Raw genomic sequence first — 23,766 nt, 5'->3', positions numbered from 1 at the left:
GACACCAACAGTTTTTCCCACTACTGTTTTGCACCATGATTGTAAATATCAATTCAGTGAAAAAGATAACTGATATCTTAATATTATGATGAAAATAGTTTTCACTTCAAAGATACCCTGGAAAGGGTCTCATCAGTCCCTGGGAAGGTCTGTGGAACACTTAGAGAGCTGCTGAGCTACACCATGGCTTCCCAGGAGTTAGTCTGTTGAAGTTCAGTGGTACCAAGCTCAGCATACATTCACTAAGTAGGTACTCCATGCCAAACAGCACTGTGCCAGAACCTGTGGACACAGATAACTAAGAAACTGTCTGCCTTTAAGGAGCTTACAGTTGCAGAGGCAGGAAAATAGAGAAGAAAATTATTTTAGAAATAGAATATTACCAAGGAATATAAGTGCATGGAGTGCTATGAGAATACAGGAGTACAAAGAGCCCTCAAAAGATTCCTAGAAGGAGATTTTATGTAAGACGTATAAGGCAGAATGAAAAGAATCAGAAGGAAAAATAAAAGAGCCAGTAATAGCCCATTATTCCTGAAGTATGAAGTGGAGGAGAGTTGCTGAAGTAACTTTGAGGCTGTCGCTTCACCTTACTGCTTGCCATGATGTCTGGGTGGGTAACTTCAGCTCCAGGAATGGACTCTGATTAGCCCAAGCTGACCAGTTACTACCTTCTTCTTAACACAGAGACTGGCCCAATGAAGAGTAGGCCTAAGCCAACATATGCCAAAAAGTAGCAAGGAGTAGCTTGCAGGAGTCTGCTGGTAGAAAAATGCCTCCTTCCTTTTAGGAGAGCTTTCTCAGAAGCAATCCTGACTCTTCCTCTGAACATTTTCCATATGAAAGGGATGCCTGAACTATTGCAGCTATCTTACTACCAGCCTGAGGATGAAGTTCACACCCAGAGGTCAAAGTCATGAAAATTGCAGAGACCCACAACTGGAGCCCAGATAAAGGCAAGCTGCACTGCACCTTCATTGACCTGAGCCTATGCATCTTCTTTTCCGTTTACATCACTTTTTGTTGAATTTTGTCTTATAATCGAAAATGTCCAAACTAATATGAGGTTAATTTGAGATGGTGCTAGAGAGGTAGGAATCATCAGTTATAGAGTCTTTTAATGCCTTGCTAAGAATTCTGGGTATTCTTGGGCAGGTTCTAAGAGTCAAAATATCACAAGCTGGGAGATAACTAGGCCTTTGAAGTCACCACCAACTGATTTGGCAAGGACTCTTTTTTTTCTTCTTCTTCTTTTTAATGCACTGGCACTTTTTTTTTTTTTTTCAGTTTTACAAGTTATTTTCCTTCCTATAAAGAGATTGTGCATTACCCAAGAAAAGAAGAGACAAATTTGAAGGAAGATCAACAGTGACAAATACAACTGAAGGCCACTGAGATGATGATAGAAGTTCCCTGGATTTAACATTAGAGGATCAATGGTGACTTCAGTGCAATGAAGCAGACAGGACTGTGACTACTATTGTGATTGGGAGACTGATAGGATGCTTGGTGAGAGAGTACACAGGTAAGTAGAAGTTTCTTTAATGTTTTAAGACAAAGGAAAGCTGAATATGCTTATAGGCTTAAGGAAAAGATCTAGGAAAAAGAAGAATAGAAAAAGTAAAAATCTAGAAGAGAGGAAGGAGATATATATATACACACACACATATATACACACACACACATATACATACATACATATATAGTTCCTATGTTCCTAGAAGAGAGCAAACTCCTGGTTCTGTAAAGACAGGACTATGTCTGTTTTATTTCTCACTGTCTTCCAAAAGCCTACTATCATGACTGCTACTTAGAAGCTGCTCAAAATACATTGGAAATTGGAGGTAAGAAAGTAACAATGAATTCCAAAGTGGGTCTACAAGTTTGTGTGTTGGAAATATATGAAACTGGAGATAATATACCTGATAACCTCAACTACAAGGCAACATCTTATGCTAGGTGTAAAGATAGGAAATTCAGTTGGGAGCTTAACTACCTTACTAATGGTTTGAAATAGTCACTTGGGGAAGAGAGAGGAAGGGACGACCAAAGTCAATAAAAAGTAATAAGCAATTTTCAGGACCAAATGTAGACTAGAACCCAGATAACTATAGTACCTTGAATGTACACAAACAGGAGAATTTACACACAAATCTCAGCATTCAGTCTGGGGGTAAAGGTAAAGCATGTAAATTCGGGAAATTGATCCACCTCTGGACATTCGACTGGTAGATGCTGTATAATGACAAGAAGAAGCACTGAAATTGAGGATTCTAATAAAAAGGTAGTTCAGGAAAAGGAAAATATGTCAGAGCATTCTAATAGACATGGAGAAAATAAGTGTCGTTGAAATGGTGAATTTCCAAGGACCAATTATCAGGCAGAGTGAAAGAGCATGAGAAAGCTGGAAAGAATTTGTGGTTCGAGTAGGGGCAGTTTCAGGGTTGAAGAATTTTTAGGGATGAGAAGGGTGTGACCATAGTTGTGGGTAAGTAAAATGGAGTTATGAAGGCGGAGTTGCAGGAATCAAGGAATTATAAAGTAGAAAACTGAACGTGTTGTGTACTTCAGGGGTTGGCAAAATACAACCTATAGGCCAATTGCTTATTTTTGCAAATAAAATTCTAATGGAACACAGCTATATACATTAACTTACATATTGTCTATGGTGGCTTTTCTGCCAGTATAAAGATATATTGAGTAGTTACAACAGAGACCATCTGGTCTAAAAAGTCGAAAATATTTAATATCTTGCCCTATAAGAAAACATGTTTTGATCTAGGCCTATATAGTTAATAAAGTGTTCTTGTGTAAAGGCAGGAGTTGTCATAGCAGAAAATACAGAGAGGCAGTACTAAGCACATTGGGGAGTGACCTGGAAGACGATAAATAGAGGTCGTTAGGAGAGGCAGAAGACTACCAAGCCAAAGATGTGTATTTTCAAACAGGAGGTGTTTCCTGGAAGGAGAGTGAAATTGTATAGGCCTAGAAGAATGATTTTTACTTTTTTTTGAATCCTTATAGTAGGGACTGACTGCTATTTAAAATAAATAAATAAATAAATCTATTCTCTCTTTCCTTCTAGAATTTAAGTTGAGCACATGACCACCCAGATAAGACTGCTTTTCCCAGTATCCTCTGCTGGGATTTCAGGCATGCAACAAAGTTCTTACCTATGGCATTGGAGTAGAAGGGATGTATGCAACTTTTGCCTTACTTTCTTAAAAAAAAGAGAGAGAGAGAGAAAGAAAATTGTTACCCTGAATGGCTGTCCTTCCCCTTCCTGTGAGTGTAAACACACATACTGGTGACTCTGCAGAAGAGGATAAGGGCCTGGGGAATGGCAGAGCAACAAGGTGGAAGAATCTGGGGTTTGTGAATACTTCATGGAGTAGGGTCTTGCCAAGCTGAATCACTCTGCATAGAATTGTCGCCTGTGGGAGAATAAGCTTTTCTTCTTTAAGTCACTTTCTAAGAACTGTTTATTCCAGAAAAGAAAAAGTTCATCTCTATCCCACTTATAGCACCTTTTTAAAAATATGATTTAAGTTGTGGACCCTCTTTTCAAGAAATTGCCCTTATGCATAAATTTTATACTCAATTAAGTCTGTAGCCTATATGTAGTCTTGAAGCTAAGAACATGTGGTATAGAAGCAGCAGTGGAGAGAAAAAGGAAATAGCCACTCCTCCCATGTGTTTGTACAGAAGGAACTTTTCAATAAAGCAGTCATCCTTTGCCATTGTGCTTTTTCAGGTTATATCCTTGACTGGCGGTAGACTGAAAGAGCCAGCCAGACAAATCAGGAAGGACAGGAGAGGGCATATTGTAAAGATAATGAGGTCAAGGTACAGGATGAGACTATGATGGGAGACATGAGTAAGAAAGAATTTGAGTTCTCAGAATCTATATTTGGGAAAGGTAGATATCACAGGGAGAGTAGGACAATCCAAAGCCATCAGTCAGTACCACAGAAAGCGTACAGATTTGCATTGCATAACTGCAAAAGATGCTACAGGTACACAGGTTCCATAGTGCGGCAGATTCACCATCAGAATTTTCTCGTATTTAGAATTTAAAAGCCAGCTAGAAACTGATAACAGTAAAAGGATTTCACTGGGTACTGCTGTGATTTACATGACTAACATCACGTTCCCTCAACTAAAAGTAGTCAATTAACACACAACATTAATAGCTTTCATATACAGAAAGTATAATCCTTTGGAAAATAAATAAATCAAAAAGAAAACACTGCTTTTACAAAAGCACAAACAGATAAAATACTTAAGAGTAAATCTAACAAGAAATGTGCAAGAACTATATGAGGAAAAAAAAAAACCTTTAAAATTCTACTAAAGGGCAGTCAAAATTTGAACAAATGCAAACATATAAATTTCTTAAGTAGAAAAACTCAACATCTTAAATATTCAGTTATTTCTTAATCAATTTAAAAATTTAACAAGGTTTATGATTAAAAATACCACTAGCTTTTGTTATTCTTGTTGTTGTTACATTTTTAGAACCAGATAAGACAGTTAAAGTTTATACGGAAAAAAGAAATGGCTAGGAGAACTCTAGAAAAGAATAGCAGCAAAGGGTGACCAGCCCTGTGAGATATTAAAACACACTACAGAGTTTTAATAATTAACACAATATGATATAGGCACATTAATATATCGACATAGTAATAGAACAGAATAAAAGCTCAGAAATAGACCTAAATGTACTATGGAATTTATTATATGATAAAGGTGACATCTCAAATCAGAGGGGAGATTATGAGCTATTTAATAAATGGTAATCAACCATCTGAGTAACCATGTGGACAACTGCTACAGCTTGGATGTTTGTCCTCCCAAACCACTTATTAAAATTTGATCCCCAATGTTGGAGGTGAGGCCTAATGGAAGGTGCTTGGGTTGCAGGGGTGGATGCCTCATGAGTAGATTAATGCCTTCCTTGGAGGTAAGTGAGTTCTTGCTCTATTAGTTCCCTCTAAGAGCTGGTTGTTTTAAAAAAAAAAAAAAAAGTTCTTGGTACCTCTGCTTCTCTCTCTTGTGATGATATCTTACCAGGTAATCTCTGCACATTCTGGCTTTCCTTTGTCTTCCACCATGAGTGGAAGCAGCCTAAAGCCCTCCCCAGATGCAGATACCCAATCTTGAACTTTCCAACCAACAGAACTGTGAGCCAAATAAGCCTTTTTTTCTTTATAAACGACCCAGCCTCAGGTACTCCATTATAGCAACATAAAATGGACTAAGACACCAGCTAAAGTTGGTACTTCATATACCATACTTGGATAAAGCCATATATCAAACTACATACCACAATAAATTCTAAATATACCAGGTATTTAAATGCAAAAAAATAAAGCCATTAGAGTATTCAGGGAAAAAAATGATGAATACTTCTATAACTTTAAAGTGAAGAAGACCTTTCCAATGAAGACATAAGGTATAGAAGTCAAAAAGAAATAATTAATATCTTCACTTACATAAAATCCAAAGACTTCTGGAAAACCAGCCAACCAATAAACAAGCAAACAAAAACATAGGCAAAGTCAAAAAACACACAATAACCTGGGAAAAATAGTATTTGCAACTCACATTACAGTCAAAGAGATAACCTCCCTCGTATCTAAAATGCTCCTAATATATGAAAGGAATAACAGTTAGATGTCACTTTACACTCAGTAGATTGACAAATATTAGAACACTGTACAATGCCAACTGTTGGCGGGAGTATGGGGATTTAGGAACCCTCAAATATTAATACTACTGATGAGAGTACAAACTGATCCAGCCAGTCTGAGCACAGTTTGGTAGTATTTAGCCAAATTAAATATGCATAATCTTTATAAACCAGCAATTCTGCTCCTGCTATGTATCCCAGAGAAATTTTCACAAAAGTCCTTGAGGAAATATGTACAAAAATGATAACTGCAGTATTATTTATAGTGATGGGAAGCAGGAGGCATCCTGGATGTCCATCACTGAGAGGACTGGCAAAATGTAATAGGTGACCATCATGTAGTGTTCTGCAACAGTCAGAATCAAGGGATAAGACTTGTGTTTTCCAATAAACCCTTCTGCAATAGTGGGCAAGTTTTATGTATTCACTGTTCAATATGGTAGCCACTAGCCACATGAAGTTATTTGAAATTAAACTCATTAAAATGTAAACATAAAAATTCAGTTCCTTGGTTGTACTAGCTATATTTCAAGGGTTCAAGAGTTACATTTGGCCAGAAAGTACCATACTTGATAAGGCAGAACTAGAATACTACCATTATTACAGAAATCCCTATTGGACAGTGCTGGGCTATATTTATACTAAGTAGTATGAGTAGATCTTAAAAATATAGTGCTGAGTGAAAAGAGTCAGTATCAGAATAACAATATCACATCACCATTTCCTTGAATTTAAAATACATTAACACAGAACAACTATTGACTTATTGCAAGAACACATACCAAAAAAATAATAAGCATTAGGGAAATTAGAATATTTTCCTATGGGGAACAGTGAGTGAAAAGGAAAAAAAGCAAATAGGCAAATCAATAAATGACTGGAAGGAGTAAGGGCTTTCAGAGACCTATAATAAAATATGCTGTGAATTGAGGAATACGATTAAGTCAAATCTCTGCATGAGATTACAAAAAAAGGAAAGCACACGAAAATCTGCATACTAATGTTCATAGTATTTTTATTCATAATTGCCAAAAACTGGAAACAACCAAGATGTTTTTCAATAGGTAAAAGGACAAACTATGGTACTTCATGCAATGGAATATTATTCAGCAATAAAAATAACTGAGCTATCAAGCCATGAAAAGATGTCAATAAATCTTAAATGAATGATATTAGGAAAAGATGCAAGTCTAAAAGGGTTACATACTTTATTACAACTATATGGGATTCTGGAAAAGGCAAAACTACAGTGATGGTAAAAAAGCTGTGGTTGCCAGAGTTTGGAAGTAAGGAATGGAGGATTAAATAGATGAAGGGTAGGAGATTTTGTAGGGTGATCAAATTGTTCTGTATGATTCTATAACTGTGGATTTATTACACCATACATGTGTATGGTGTAACTTTAGGGAACAAACGGACAACTTTATATGCGCAAATTAAAAGAAAATAAATCATTTAGGAGATTGGGTGATCCCAGGATGAATGCAGAATGTGACAAAATGCTAACTATATCAGAAATGTATGAACAACCTCACTGGAAGGAGGTTGGGGGAAAGTGTTGGCCTAAGCAACTTTAGAGTAATCTGTAAGACTAAAGACAAAAGAAATTGTACAGAAAAACTGCCCTACAACTAATAAAATTGTTCCCCATAGTGGTATGGACAAACAATTCCAATACTGTAATACATCCACAGTGAAACTGAAAAATTAAATACATGGATGGTAGATGGTGGGAGCCAGGTTACTCATTGTTGGAGTAGGATAAGCACGGTGAGGAAGTAAGATGATTCATGAATTAGATGAGACCTAATGTTAATTAGGTAATGATAATTAGATAATGGATTAAAGCTGGAGACATCAGTATGAACTCATGATTAGCTTAATACAGACACATATGGTTACATATAGAAATATTTACAGATAGATGTACACATATGTTAGTAAAGATATATATTTCCTTGCTCTGTCAGCTGAGAGAGCCTAGAAGCAACAACACTCCTGCAACAAGCCCACCTAGTTCCCAGATCTTGGTTTCTAACATCATCCTCCAACTAAAAGAGTGATGGGGGCCAGGCATGGTGGCTCGTGCCTATAATCCTAGCACTTTGGGAGGCTGAGGCGGGCAGATCACAAAGTCAGGAGTTTGAGACCAGCCTGGCCAATATGGTGAAACCCCATCTCTACTAAAAATACAAAAATTAGCTGGGTGTGGTGGCACATGCCTGTAATCCCAGCTACTCAGGAGGCCGAGGCAGGAGAATTGCTTGAACCCAGGAGGCAGAGGTTGCAGTGAGCCAAGATTGCGCCACTGCACTCCAGTGAGACTCCGTCTCAAAAAAAAAAAAAAAAAAAATCATGTGCTGCTTGGAGAAATAGCTGATTCTAGAATAGGGGCAGGTAATATGCAAGATGACCCTGGAGAAGCCTGTAGTGACAAGAAGTAAAAATGTGCTCACAAAACAAAAACCCACATTGACTGGGGTATGTCAAAATTTCACAGTAGCCAACTAAAAGAGCTTCCATTAGCCAATGCTGAGACAAACAATTTGAGCAATAAAATCAATAAAGTAGTACTGAATTAAAACCCAAAGTATAAAATAAATATTCATGAGTCCATAGGACATAAATAAGTAAACAAATAAATGGAAGAAAAGAAACAATTCTCTTATGTAGCATAATTCAAAATAATTTATGTAGATACTCAGCCTTCAAGAAGGTGGACCACAGCTCCCATTCCTTTGGAATAGTCTGTGCACAGTGACTTCCTTCAAAGGAGTGGAGAGAAGGTAAAAAAGGTAACTTTACAGTGGAGAAACCTGGCAAAGACAACCTCAACAAAGTGACTGAGGTCAGCATTAACAGTGAGAAGTCAAGTTGATAGAATGTACCCTTGATATGATCTGATGAAAATGACACTTTATAGCTTCCTTCTCCAAACCTTAGTTCCAGTCTAATGATGAGAAAAACATCAGACAAATACCGATTGAGGAACATTCTACAAAATGCCTGACTAGTATTCTTCAAACTCTCAAGGTCATCAAAACCAAAACAAGCCTGAGAAAGTGTCATAGCCAAGAGAAGCCTAAAAAGACGTGATGACTAAGTGTACTGTGGTACCCTGGATGAGATCCTGGAACAGAAAAACAATGTTAGGTAAAAACTAAGAAAATCTGAATAAAGTATAGACTTTTGTTAAAAATCATGAATCAACCTTGGTTCTTCAATTGTAACAAATGTATCACACTAATATAAGATGTTAATAGTGACAGAAACTGAGTATGGGGTATAATATGGAAACTCTCTGTACTGTCTTCCCAATTTTTCCATAAATCTAAAACTGTTCTTTTTGTTGTTGTTGTTGTTTGTTTTGTTTTGTTTTATAAGGTCTTACTCTGTTACCCCGGCCAGAGTGTACTGGTAGGATCTCTGCTCAACTCCACCTCCTGGGCTCAAGCCATCTTCCCACCTCAGCTTCCCAAGTAGCTGGGACTACAGGCACACGCCAGCACATCCAGCTAACTCTTGTATTTTTTGTAGAGATGGGGTTTTGCCATGTTGCCCAGGCCGGTCTCAAACTCCTGAGCTCAAGCCATTCACCCACCTGGCTTCTTAAAGTGCTGGGATTACAGGTGTGAGCCACCACACCTGGCCTAAAACTGTTCTTTAAAAATTAATTTGCTTTTTTTTTTAAAAAAAAAAAAGGGAAAACAAATATCAGGTACTGCTGCAAGCTTTGAGGCCCTCTTTTTCACCCTCTCCCTTCACACAATCTTCCCTTTCCACAAGAGGTAACACTCGTCCTTTATTTTGTTTTTGTTTTCTTGCTTTTCATAAAAATTTTGCATTTGTATGTATTCTTAAACAATGTTATTTTAAATTTATATAAATAAAATTGTACTATATTTTTTTTCAGCTATTTTCTTATTTTCACCTAACGTTACATTTGTGAGATTTACCCACATTGATATATGTAGCTACAACTCATTTATTCTCCTGGTTAGATAATATATCACCGATGAAGGTGCCACCTTGTACATTTCTAGTCTCCTGATAATGGTTGCCTCCAGGTTTTGCTATTCCCAACAAATATTCTCATGTATACATGTAAAAATTCCTGTGTAATGAAAAGCTAGAAGTGGAACTGCAAAATCTTCAGGCATATACATTTTCACCTGTACTATATAATACCAAATCGTTTCACAAAAGTTGTCATGTCAGTTTAGATTCCCGTCAACAATTTGATTGTTTGTTCCTTGGAAATCTACAGATCTATACCAATACTTTGGGGTTTTTATTAACATTTTAAAGTGTACATGATTAAAAACAAAATATCAACTATTTCATATTTTTAGTAGGAATAAAATAGTGATAGATGACCATGTAACAAAAGCGATTGAAACAATTTTTTAAAAAAGTAATTAATTACTTTTTAAAAATAATAAAATGATGATAGGTGTCAATTTGTAGTACATTCGAAAATTCCATAGACCTTAACTTGCCCTGGGAGATTAACTTGCTCATAACAGAGCTCTTTTTGCCATCTGTGTGCATAAGCATGAACTGGTTTAAAAGTGAAGAAATGAGGACTTCGCATGTCCCTGCTGAAAAGTTGCCAAGTTTTGTTCTCATAAACTGGCCGTAATGTGAGAAACTACTAGTCTTTTAAGTTTAATTACATTTCTAAAAAAAGAAAGAAAAAAGTACGTGTGTGTGTGTATATGATATATATGTGTATATATAGAGTGTCTATAAGACAAGACCTCAATCTTGCTTCCTCAGATGAATAAAGAAACTAAAATTGGCTGGGTGTGGTGGCTCATGCCTGTAATCCCAGCATTTTGGAAGGCCGAGGTGGGTGGATCATTTGAGGTCAGAAGTTCGAGACCAGCCTGGCCAACATGTATGTATGTAACATGTATGTAACAAAAGTATCACTGCCTTTAATGAAAATACAAAAAGAAAAAAAAATAGTCGGGCATGGTGGCGGGTGACTGTAGTCCTAACTACTCAGGAGGCTGAGGCAGGAGAATTCCTTGAACCTGGGAGGTGGAAGTTGCAGTGAGCCAAGATTGTGCCACTGCACTCCAGCCTGGGTGACAAAGTGAGGCTCCATCTCAAAAAAAAAAAAAAAAAAAAAGAAATTAAAAATTTATTTTTTCTTCAAAAACTCTAATTACTTGAATTTGAGTCATATCAAACATATCTAAAAAAGCATTTAAAATGTTATAAAATTCATCATTCACATTCAAAATTCCTTTGTTGTAAACATCTAAATTCCTGTAGAGAAACAGTAAATAACAACCCTCTCAATACTATAAATTAGCACATTCTGCTAGCATGAGTTATATAAGTGCTGAAGAATCTACCTTAGGATTGCTACCATTCATCTATTGTGTCTTGGATAGGGCTGCCAATCTATACAAATGCATTTACTGTTGACTTAGGCAGCTCACTGTAGTGGAGAGAAAAAAAAAAAGGAAAAGAAACATACTTCAAAGTGTCCCCTCAAATGGGAAGATGGAGAGATGTGTGAAAAGAATTGGGGATACCTGGGTATTTTAACTGTTTCCTATCAGGCCAAAGCTCACCCATAAGTAACATTATGTCCAATATTACCTTTGAAGCCAACTGAAAAGCTCAGTAACTGCTATTTAAACAGTTCCACTGAGCTCTCAAAATAAGTTCTAAGCACAAGACCACCCAATACAAAGATCATCGGCTTTGGACAAGTAGCTAAAACCATATTACTTTCTGGATAGCTCCATTTAACAAGGGAGCCTTCTCTCTGGGACTCTCAGTTTGCATTTCTGTAGGGCCCTCCTCAGAAGAGCACTGAACATATTACCTTCATCCCCAATGCAGCCTACCTACCTTGTTTATCATGATTGTGAGTCCCATACATGTCACCATAGGGACATGGAAATATGGCTACCTGAACCTGAAAACTATAAATAAATAAGAATTTCCAAACTCTTCTTAGCAAAGTATATGTACTTATCTAACTATTTTTTGATGAAGTTATTAAGGCTGGTATGAGAAATCACTCAATGGGCAAGGATATTCAAGATGTATTTGCATAAAGACCATAAAAGACTCCTCTGTACAAACTAGGTGAGTGTGCTTTCCCTATTTTAACTATTTTCAGGGCTCCTTTTATTCAACCATGAAGAAGAAATGATTTTGAAAACTTTTAAGGCATGTAAAATAGTAGCTCAGAGAAAGGCTTAAACATCATATTGACCTGAGTTCGAATGATGGATCCATCAACTGTTCACGAAGTGACCTGAGTAAGTTATTTAGCTCCCCGATTCTTCTATATTCTCCACTGCTGGAATAAGTAGAAAGCCAGAAGTTGACAGCAAATCTGTCTTCAAAGCCTGTTCTTTTAACCGCCACACTTGCCTGCTCCAGACACTTTAAACAGCACCTTGCATGTGGGAACTTACTACCTCTCTGCAGGCTGATTGATTTATCTTCAGGAATACCTTCTTCAATCAAAAGCCATGACAGCTAAAGCAAAATGCCAAGGCACAAGAGAAACACCTTTCTTCACTAAGTTGTACACATGCAAAAGCTCAATAGTTGGGTGAAATAGAAGGGCTTCTCCTTCAAATAGTAATGAGGCTGATATAAAAATATATTCTATTCACAGCACAGAAAACCTGGAAGTCACATTTCAGGTTAACTCCTTATCTCCAAATCAAATATGCTCCAAAGCAGGAATGTCTACTATATTGAAGGCTGAAATATGAAATTTTAGTTCAGATATGAAATATTAGTTGACTAATTTGGCAAATCTCTTAAATCTCCTGAGAGGATGCTAAGGCTTATGTGCCTAAATATTTTAAATTAGAAATGACAGTTATTTTGCAACACTTTGAGGCTTTCACCGCACATCTGAAAGCAGGGATTTAGGTTTAGAATACATGGCTTAGAGTTAACCAGATAAGTACTATGAAGAAGAATATCAGGCACAGAACCATCAGTATCTGTGAGAAGTATAGCAATCTAGACGTAACTAAAAACATTCATATTCAAAGCATTTTAAAAACCATGTATAGTCAAACAAAACATACCTAAAAGTCATATTGGGCTCTTGAATCACAGTTTGCAAACCCTATCTGAAAGAAAAGGAGATATTGACTCCTCTTCTCTACTCAGAATTACACCACAAGCAAAACTGCCAAGGCTGATGGCTGAGATAGCCTCTGGGAGCCAGACTTTAATGCTTTCTATGTCAAGTCAGCCCTCCCTGCCTAGTTTTGAAGTGGAAAGCCATGTGCCACTCTACAGAGCCAAGCCCAGTCCCCAGTACTGTTATGCCACAAGGCTCTGTCCAGGCAGACTGATCCCCACACTATGCCATATGCACGCCATTTCCATATTCACTCCCACCACCAAATGCCTTTGCTCATCTTTTCTCCATGACCTTAAATGTCTTCACCTTTCCTAGTCCAAGCCAAACCTAATATACCTTTAATTTTGCACATTTGTGGGTGTTTTTCTGTTTTAATCCATGCAAAGAGCACAGAAGTGGGATACAGGCTTCATAGAGAGATGACACGTGCATTGTTTAGAAGGAAGAATGGATACCACCTAATAGAGGAAAGGCAAAGAGCCTTCTAGGCAGAGTAGCTACATGTGCAAAGTCTTGAAAGAGTCCAGAAGGCCATGGCAGGCTTGGAGGAATAAAGGGCTGGAGAAGCTGGCTGCAATCAGAATGAGAAGACCCTAGTTAGCCTCAGTGAAGTTACAGGACTTGATCCTAGAGGCAAAGGGAAGCCAAAGCTTGTTTTTCTTATTGTTTGTCTTTTTCTTTCACTCAAAGAAGTGACAGGTCTGATTTTAGTCAAAGCTTCCGGTCCATGATTACCATGGAATCTGCTCTTGTCATGCAAGCAGATCCCTCCACAGCATCCCTATACCCCTTAACAGCCATACCACACAATTAGGTAGGTACAGCTCTTATAGGTATCTTTGTGTTTCCAGTGACTAGAGACTACTTGAGAGCAAGAGACATTTTTTTAACTTCTGTTTCCTAGTAATGCCTCTGAGTGCTGAGCAAGTACAGCTCAATAAATTTCCAGAATTGACTGATTCAGATTCTTCCAGGAGATGGATTAAGTAAACAAGGTTCCAAAGATAGGAGTAGGGAAATCCGAAAACCAGCTTCACTACAGCCCTCACCATTGGCCAAGAGCTGCATGATCAAGACCACAAAAGTTAAATTCAAAACTACCTTTGAGTCTATCCTCCATAAATTTGGACTCCTCTTCCTTTCTGCCCCGATCTGTTTAACCACCCACCCAAACTGAAATTCATTCCTTCTTCCTTTGAGCATAATGAACCAGAAAGAATAGGTATCAGCCCGTCTCTGGTTCTGAGCATACCCCACTGACTGGGAGGGTGGGAGACAATCGAGGTATTTAAATAGTGCATCTGGCCCTGAAGTTAGAGAGTGTGTCTGTGTGCCTGTGTGTAAATGCCAAGTTGCAGCAGGTTACCATAGCAACCCCAACAGGACACTGCAGTGGGCAGCTTTGCACAGAGGTGCAGAAAACCCATTCTTACAACATCTGGGCTTTCACTGTGCACATTGGTTCCTAGTAGGCACATCACAGCATTAGGCCCTGGATTTGGGATTCTGTAAAAAAGAAATGAAATGTTGAATACCTGCTAGCCCTCCCTTTTTTTAAGCACCATGCATGTACCTTTTCATGCACAGTAAACACTACAAGCAGAGTGCAAAACAGCCTCCTTAGAAGCACATAATTCCCTCTACTCACTTTTATATACTATGATGAACAGACTGTACTTTGCACATCAGCATGATTTCAACGTGAACTTTCCATCCTCTAAATAACCCAATAATTGTACATTTTGATGAGCAGCATATCCACAATTGTCCCATTTCCAGCTAATCCCCAGTTTTTATTATGTTATTGCTATTTTTGAATGCAAAAATAAATAATCCTGTCAAGAGTGTAGGTTGGGTTTAATGGGTTCAACTGAGCTGCACTCCAGGAACTGTAAAGCAACTTTTCAAAGGGCCAGGCAATTTTTGAAATTGCTTTTCCATAGGGGTTGGGGAGTAGGGGTTTATTCACTCACTTTCTAATGTTTTCATTGTGAAGACATCTCCTGTGATGGAAGAGCAAGAGGGATGTGTTAGAATTCCACACGTGGCTCCAGCCTACATGTGGCCATCAGGAAACCATGTTCCTGCAAATGGAACTCTAGTTGGTAGGGTATTAAGTAGATGGAACAGCCTCCTGGACATTTTCTTTTTTTCTCTTCTTGGATCTAGGGACTGAAGTGTGGTTTTCTTTGAATTTCTCCTGGGCAAAATAAGAATAATTGGCAACATCACTAAAGAAATGGATTGCATGGTAGGCATGCACAGCAGGGTGAGAGCTCCATCTGTACCTGGGAAAGTGAGGAGAATTTGGCTAAGTGACATGAACTTGTGGTGCTTTGCAAGATACTAGAGCAGGACCACAATATCTTTGCAGCTTAGTAGTGGAAAACAGGGATGATTTGAAGTAATGTGTGGGTTCCAGTACCTGAAGTGACAGGAGTTCCACTACTTGAAGGTGACCTAAGAAAATTACAGTGGGGGAACCAAAAAGAGAGAGATGTAAACAAACAAACGAAGGAATCGCCCCTTGCCTAGAAAGGTCATTCTGTATGCAGGAATGCCTATGTCTATCTAAGGTGGCCCTGGGAACAAAGAAGAGACCAATATTAACAGACTACAGTTGTATTATATCTTTAACCAACTGTGATGTGACATGGATGTATGGATGTGGTTGAATTAGGGGGTTGTGACTTCTAAGCATCTAATTCTGGAGGACTTCCCAGAATGAACAGTTGGGGAATAAGAAACTTGAGTGTTTGGCAGGGAGGGTGTCAGTAGCCTGGTGATAGATAAAGGGCTCTCCATGAATGAAGACTAGAATCTGGCCTGCACATAGCTGGCAAGGTGATGACAGGATACCTGTTTCTAAAGCCCCCAGGAAGTGCTGTGAGTGGGTATGGGTGCCCAGGGTGTGTGAAGCAAAGAGCTGAGCATGTGGCTAGGGAGTGGGGAAAAGGGATTATGGGAGTTGAGCTGGTAGCAAACAAAAAGTGCTGTGTGGATGTGCTTCCGAATCAAAGCTGGGAGGTCAAGGCTGGGAGAGGTTTCAGAGAGACTCCTGCAACCTGTTTCTTTGGGGCAGGGCAGCTGAGAGGAGGCTCAGCATCCAGGTCGGATTTGGGGAGAAGTCAGGTGCAGAGGCGCTAGTATGCAAGTGGGTGTGGAGAATGGTCCGGGAGTGGGGCGGATCCGGGAGGTAGGAGTGGGGGAGGGGAGGTCGTCGGCGAGTGGGTGTGTAGAGAGAGCTGGAGTGGGGGGTGGGGGTGCCGGTCCAGCGCCTCCGGCCGCCTCGACCTCCCCAGGGACTCACCCAGCACGAAGTAGGGCAGCTCCGTGTTCTCCAGGTCGTCCACTACGACCATTTCTCCCGGGAAGTCGTTGCGCACCGAGAAGAGGAGCTTGGGCTCCGAGGCCGAGGGGCTGTGCATGATGCTCAGGTCGTTCTCGCGCAGGAAGGGCAGCGCCGACACCGTGATGCTTTTGAGCTTGCACTCCAGCTCCTTGGATGGATCCACGTCGCCGGCGGCCGTGGCCAGCACAGCTGCTGGCCCCCAGCAGCAGGCGAGCAGGGCGCAGAGCCCGGCTAAAGCCATCTTGAGCCCCGGCCGCCTTCCTCCTAGCGCTGCGATGGTGGGGGAGGAAGCGAGCGGGGAGGGAGCGAGGGAGCGAGCGCGGGAGGCGGGGGAGGTTAGGGAGGGGATGGAGAGCCGGGAAAGCCCTGGACCCCGGAATGAGATGCCGCTTGCAGAGTGCGCAGAGTGATGGGTTTAAGCTCTGATGTCTGGAGAGCCCCGGATTCTTTGTTTCCCGGAGCTGCTTATCTGGAGAAGAGAAAGCGGGGGAGGGGAGAGAGGAGAAAAAGGGAAGGAAGGACGTCGAGAGGAAAGAGGAAGGGAGCTGAGGATTCTAGGGAATCAGGTCAGCCCCCAGCTGGCTGCCGGTGCTCCTGCCTCTCTCCTCCGTGGCATCCTCCAACACGAGCAAGGCTCTTGGCTATGAACTACCTGCACGGCATTTTTAATACATTGGTCTTTGCAATGTAAAATCTTCCCTCTAGCATCATTATCCAGAAGGCTTGAGGAAGGCACGCACAGGCACACACCTTAACGGGCGCTTCTGCAAAGCGGGGCGGTGGGGGTAGATGAAAATTCCCCCAATGGTTTTGTGGATGTATTATAGCTTGTCCGAGGCTTGCTTTCCGCCCTCTCCCCGCCCCACTAGCTGGATTTGTACATAAGATGAACGGCAGCTGGGAATGCACATGTGCATATTTTTACTTAGCACTACCTTTGCAAAATATTTAAAGAAAATATTTGTTATACTGGGTTAGATGGATGGATAGATATGCACAACAGAGCAAGGTGCACAGTTAAGCAGGAGATCAAAACTTTTACTTGTAACTTCTCTCCGCTTCCTTTCATTTCTATCACAAATGTTATCTGTAGTAACCAATAAAAAGATGATTTGGGGAATACTATAGATGATAGGAAAAAAAGCAGAGTTAGCTCAAATAAATCTTGAATTTTTAATTTTAGAGAATCTAGTAAATAGGACAAAGCTAGAAGGAAATTGTGAGAAAAACCAAAGTTCCTAAGCATTCTTAACAGATGGAAAAGTAATAAAAGAATATCCTTGGATATGAGCTAAGTCAATCCCAGTCCAGTCAAGGGTACAACAGGGCAGATATTCAGCACCCTGCGTAAGTATTCTGAAGAATAACACTACCACCACCAGCACCAAAACCCATAGAAGATCTGTTTCCAGTAGTACTCAACAATGTTGCCTTTTAAAAATGATGACAATATGCAATAAACAGTGGTAGAAAAGTGACATTGTCTATTCTGAAATCTGACATTTAACTGAACTTTCTCTCACATGATAACCAATAACTTATTTCCAAAGCGTGTCCCTCCGATGTTATTGGGTCAACGCTAACTTCAATACCAGGTGCTATGAAGACTGTGTTATTTGTAGTTCTCACTCTAGAAATATAATTCACTACTGGTCTAAAAGAGGACCTCTGCTTAAGAAACAATTACATTTTCATTCCACCTGGTGTCAGTTTGTTGGCATATGTGAAAATATGTTCTTTAAAGGATAAAAACGCTTTTGCCATATATTTTACAAGGTTTAACTAATTGAATAGAGAAAATAAGCCATATTTAAGGTAATGTTAAAGTAGTGAAAGATCATTTACCACATATGCAAAGGAAAGAAGAACAAAGATACTTTATTAGTTAAGTTTTTATACCTAACTTACTTGGGAATTAACCCCAAGGCATCTTACCATGCAGCATTGCAAACTACTGTAAACTACTGTAAAAAATATGTACCAGCTAACGACCTTTTGAAAACTCATCCTCATCGTCATTGCTCCCCTAAGAGAAACTGAGTCAGAAAAAAACAGAATATCTCTTTCATTCTGTTCTCCCTAGCATAAAACAATCTATTATTAAACTTATTTATGCAAGGTTATTTGCCATTGGATAATTATAGTGGATGCCAGGAAAACACCCTTGATACTAGAATGTGAGAAATGGCCTGTAAGTACTTGATCATGTGTTCATCCAATCTCTCATTTAACAGATAAGGAAATTGAGGCCCATGAAATAGTGATCTATCTTCTGTGGAGCTAAGACCACAAACAAGATTTCTTTGCCCACTGCTCTTTCCACTATATAGTTATGGTACACTAGGGTACACCCATGGATAAATCACTGGGCTTTATGGACCACAGTAATTAATTCAGCAAATGTTTCTGTATCTACCATATCATAAGCATTAGGCTTAGCACAGCCAGAAGAATACTCCTACTGCTTTTGAGTAGCATATAATCTACCGTCACTTTGAAATCTTTCTTCCTAATTCTCTGAAGAGTCTTGAGTCACGTTAGAAAGCCCAAGTGAATCACTTAGGGTTGATTTTCTAATAAGTCAATATCTAGTCTTCTTACAATGTACATTGAGTTGGGAATAGTTGGTAGTTGGTATCTCAAGTCTTTCTAGACCTTCTCTCTCTCTGTAAATAAGAACCAAACAAAAGAAACTGTAGAATTTTCTTAAAGGGAATATATTATTCCAGGGTACTTGATTCCTGTAAAAATGGAAATAATGTCACATGGCCTTTTCTTAGGGAATTAAATACCTAGAGATGTGGATAAAGTTTGAAGTGCATAGAAACCAGGCCATCTCTAGTGCATGATGTTTCACATTTGAATGAGATGGGGGAAAATGTTATGCATCTCGATCATCACCTTTGTGTAGAGGCATAATGATACAGTGAAATTATAGAATTGGATTAAAGACTTAACTTCATAATATTCCTATTTGGAGATAAACTTGGACCATTCTTGTCTTTAGTTCCCCATCAACAAATGGGGCCAATCATCTCCGCTCACCCCTGCAGGTCACAGAAAATGTTTCTGACTTCCATCACCAAAGAATAATGTTACTTGCTCTTGAATTTTATAAATACAGAATCTTAGAGTATATGCTCTCTTGTGTCTTAGTATTTTCACTCATCATTATGTCTGTGAGATTTATCCATGTAGTTCAATGTTTTACTGCTGTGTACTAGTGCATTACATGACTACATGGCATTTATTCATTCTCAGAAAATTTCTGTTCTTTAAAACACTATAAAAAGCAAGCTCTGTTATCTCCAATCTTCACTTTTCTCCTGAGGTACACCTTCGTGTATTTAAGTACCAATGGCCTCTTTCCTCGACTATTAAAATAGATTTTGATTCCTTTCCCTCCTAGCAACATATGCTGTACACAACTACCAGGTTGATCTGCATGAAATCTCACTTTCATTATGTCATTCTAGTTTTTCTTTTTTCTACATGATAAAACTCAAACCTCATGGTTTAGAAATTTAAAAATCTTGTAAATCTCACATTGTTTGTCTAGATAGATTGCTCACTGCACAATATCTCTATCCTCCCACCACACGCACACGTGAGCGCACGCTCACACACACACACAATCTCTCCACCAAATTAAAGTCTTTCCTATTTTCACTCCTCCCATAACATTCTGTCCACCTGAAATGCAACACTCTTTATTCTTCAGATTGTCCCATCTCTCCAAGCCAATCTCCTGCTGCACCTATGCAGTGAGAACTTCCATCACTTCCCTTCCTCTAGCTCCATTCCTTAGGCATTTATTTACATCTCCCCCAACATCTACATATCTACACATATACATACACTCAGGAAAGCAACAGCTATTTCCTAATACAGGGTCTTAAATTCAATATTCTTATCTGCAAAACAGGAATAATACATAGTTTTGGGGGTGGTTGTGAGGAGGAAATGAGATTATGTATATAAAGAATGTGACACATTTTAGGCATTTAGTTGGTACTCAGTAGCGATAGTCTTTCCCACTATCACCTTATTCAGTTATTTTGGCAAGATAATAGGCTTCAGAGTCATCTTCAGGTGATTTTCTCCAGCATAGTAGTCAAAGCAAATTAAGTAATTTATATTCCTTGGTGTTTTCCCAGAGGAAATGATTACATACATCCACCAAAAGACAAGCACAAAAACATTTATAACAAGTTTACTTAAAATAGCAAAAAAAAAAAAAAAAAAAAAAAAACCCAAATATCCATCAGGAGCAGAATGAATAAATGTCATGTAGTCATGTAATAGAATGGGGCACAGCAATAAAACATGCAACTACATGACTAAATCTCAGAGACATAATGATGAGTGAAAGAATCAAGATACAAGAGTGTATACTCCAAGATCCTATATTTACAAAGTTCAAGAACAAGTAACATTAGTCTTTGGTTATGGAAGTCAGAATATAGTTATCTCTGGGGACTGGAGGGTTTTGACTGAGAAAGTTCAGGAACATGCTTCCTGGGGTGCTGGAAATAAAGTGAGTAATGGTTACATTGATGCATATATAGGCAAAGATTCATCAAACTATATACCTGTGGCTATTCTTAATGCATATTCTGCCTCTTTAAAATTTTTTACATGGCTTCAGACTTTACAGGAGAAGAAAGCACAAGCAAGTTTTCTTTTTCAAGTTGTCTTCTTATCTGCCTTCACCTCTTTCCTCTCTCTTTTACAGATTTTGGAAATTTTAACTTTCTTTCCATTGAAATTAGCAATGTTCAACCCCTCTCTCCATTTACCCACTCCCTTGTGTTATTTTAACATTTCAGTGTGTTATCACTTGGGACAAGTTCAGTGGGTCTCTGTCTCTAGACATCACAAAAGTAAGTAACTCAGCAGTTGGGTAGCAATATATTTAGGTTTTCAGTGGCTCACTTGGATACTTTATTCTATACAGAGAGCTTAGGACCCTGTGGGACCACCATTCTCTGGCATGTTTTGTAGCTTAGGCAAACAGATACTTGCAGTATGCAGAAGGAAGTTCAAAGTTGTATAAGATACAGAGAAGAAAACATAGGTGAAAGTGATAGATGTGTGAGTCTGAGGGGATGAATAAAGAAAATTTCTAAATTTCTAAAATTTCTAAATTTTCTTTATTCATTCAGAACTTACAGCTACTTGATGCAATTTAGCTAATCTCCATGTGTACTTCTTAAACATTCATTAAATCTCTGCATACTTTTTTTCTAGTTCTTTACAAAATAATCTCTGATGTTGCTTTCCATTTAAGGAAACTAAATTGAAAGACTCCTCTCCCTTTCTGACTATATATTTATCTTCTTCATACTTCCCCCACCACACGACATAGCATGGATCTCCCAAGTTCCTTCCACAGCTCCAGTCCCCAGCTCTTCCCTTGAATTGGATTTCTCTTCAACTATTACTCTCTTTCCCATGCTCTTGCCAAAATCTAGTTTAGTACACTAGTTAGTGGGACATATTTCAGTTTTGTACCCTCATGAGGACATCAAAAATATATACTTCACACTTCAATGTAAAGTTAATATTTTCTTCCCTTCTCATTTCCTCCCTTTTCCCTCCACCTCCCTCTCTTTTTTCCTCCCTCCCTCTCTCTCAATTCACAGGCCCAGTAACAGCACCTGCTTCACAGAAACAAGGCTGGTCCTGTTCTGATTTCTCTAGTCTTCCTTTAAAAACTAAACGGAGATGCACAGTCCCTCTTCCTGACACACACAGAAGTGAAAGAAGACACAGAGGGAAAACACCACAGGCAAAACAATTCCCTTTTTTGGAAGGACATTTTTAAAACTTAATCTCTCCCCAGAAACCTGAAGTTCTCCTCTTTGCCTTTGTCCTTACAGTCCTGGTGTGGGGACAGAATGTTTCCTGATTTAGCTGTCCTGGCCTCTAAATCTCTTTCACTCTCTAGCCATCTTACTGGGTTCTTGCTCTCTTTTACCTCTCTCTCCCCTTGGATCTCGTGTGTGTGTGTGTGTGTGTGTGTGTGTGTGTGTGTGTGTGTGTGTGTGTGTGTGTCTGTGTGTGTGTGTCTGTGTGTGTGTCTGTGTGTACTATTTCTCACTTGGGGGCTCATTTCTAATTAAGTAATCCAGGAGGCTAAAAAATGCACAAAACAACCAAATAAAACCTCAAATTAGATGGGAAATGGCTCAGATGGGTCCCAATCTCTGGGAGTTCTAGTTAAGCAAGCCAACAAAATGGACTGGGACAAATGATTATTGTAACTCAGGAAGATTAGAAGAAAATGTAATTAGCTCCCCAGCTACTTCTTGTTCCCCAGCCTTCTTAGAGTGTCGAACACCCTACCCGTGAATGCACCCAAGGCTTCCTTATCCACACCAAAAAGTCCCCACTGCAACACTGGGAGGGTTAACAGAGCTGGTACCCCAGCCTGCCAGCTCACCAAAGGAGACAGCGGTGAAGCTCAGAGCCCGCCCCCTGCCAAGCCGCCCAGCCAATGGGCACCTGTGGGGAGTGTGGCGCTGTGTCCCATTGGCTGCCAACCTACGTGCATAAGAAAGAAAGAGAGAGGCAGGCAGGGCAGCATTGTTATCTTAAGACACTCATCTGGTGTCTGAGTCTGCAGGTTATACTGCTTAGGTACAGAGCGTGGAGTCGGAGCGGGGACGCGCCGGGCTGCAGCTCTGAGATGCAATCCGCCTGCCTCGCAAGCTGCTCGCCGCTGCGCTGGCAGCGCCTACGCTGAGCTCGGAGGATCTCGTTAGGACTTGCCCAGGGATGTGCACCTGCCGTGCGCTCCGAGGTCAGAGGCAGGTCTGCAGGCAGCCAAGGGAGCGGTGAAGCCGGAAGACCTGTCTCTGCCCATGTGCAAGTCTGTGATTTCGGGTGAGAGAGCTGGTGGGTGAGTCTCTTTAGAGTTGGAAAGAAGGCAAAATCTTGGGTTTCTCCTCGGCGGAGGGACAGGGGGACTCCCCCAGTTGGGTCTTGCACTTTCCTTACCTCTCCCACTCCGCGTGCGCCCCGGTCCAGTGCCCAAGCCCCACTTCAAAGATGCTCTGGGAGACCGGGATCCTGGCTGCTCAGCGGGAAGGCAGCAGGCAAGTGGTCTAACGTTGGCGGCGGTGGCAGCGGCGGCGGCACCGACAGTAAAGCGGGGAGCAAGAGAATTTGAAAAGAGACATCCGCTCCCTCTCACACGCTGAGGGGGAGGCATTCGCGTTTCCCCAAATGAGAAAGAGCCACAAGAAATCATGAAGTAAAAACTTTGGAAAGCTGCCACTGGAGATGTTGCACAAAAACCTGGAATCTTTTAGGAGTCTCCTCCCTGTCGTTGAAGGTTTGGGGAGCAGCTGATACAGCAAGGAGGGCTCTTGCAAGGATTCAAGGTAACAGTGCAGGGTTTCGGTGATTTTTCTCCCCTTTTTCACTGTCCTTTTTGGTGTGTCCATTGGTAAAGGGACCATTTGGCTCTCATACAACCCTCTTGCCCTAGTGCCTGGCAGTTGCAGGCAGAGGGAATGATGACACCTCTCTTAGTTGCTGTCTTGTGGAGCTGAGCAATGGACTTTGGGGTTGAGCGAG

The 23,766-nt window shown here is 40.0% G+C and overlaps 2 protein-coding genes across 3 annotated transcripts in view; one reads left to right on the top strand and one right to left on the bottom strand.

The window, feature by feature from the left end:
* ASTN1 (astrotactin 1) overlaps positions 1-16,950 on the bottom strand; it is a 306,380-nt gene extending 289,430 nt beyond the window's left edge. For both annotated transcript variants that reach the window (XM_050766760.1, XM_050766769.1), the window contains exon 1: positions 16,141-16,950. In XM_050766760.1, coding sequence (XP_050622717.1) covers positions 16,141-16,423 — 283 coding nt within the window. In that variant the 5' untranslated portion in view covers positions 16,424-16,950. The remainder of the gene's footprint in view (positions 1-16,140) is intronic.
* A 5,771-nt stretch (positions 16,951-22,721) lies between these two features.
* BRINP2 (BMP/retinoic acid inducible neural specific 2) overlaps positions 22,722-23,766 on the top strand; it is a 110,986-nt gene continuing 109,941 nt past the window's right edge. Inside the window, exon 1 of the mRNA XM_050766905.1 lies at positions 22,722-23,570. The gene's annotated coding sequence lies outside the window, so the exon portion shown is untranslated. The remainder of the gene's footprint in view (positions 23,571-23,766) is intronic.

Source organism: Macaca thibetana, chromosome 1 (assembly GCF_024542745.1).
Source record: "Macaca thibetana thibetana isolate TM-01 chromosome 1, ASM2454274v1, whole genome shotgun sequence".
Classification (NCBI taxonomy): Eukaryota; Metazoa; Chordata; class Mammalia; order Primates; family Cercopithecidae; genus Macaca; species Macaca thibetana.
Note: the sequence above shows the minus strand (reverse complement) of the source record. Positions and strands in the feature narration are given on the sequence as shown.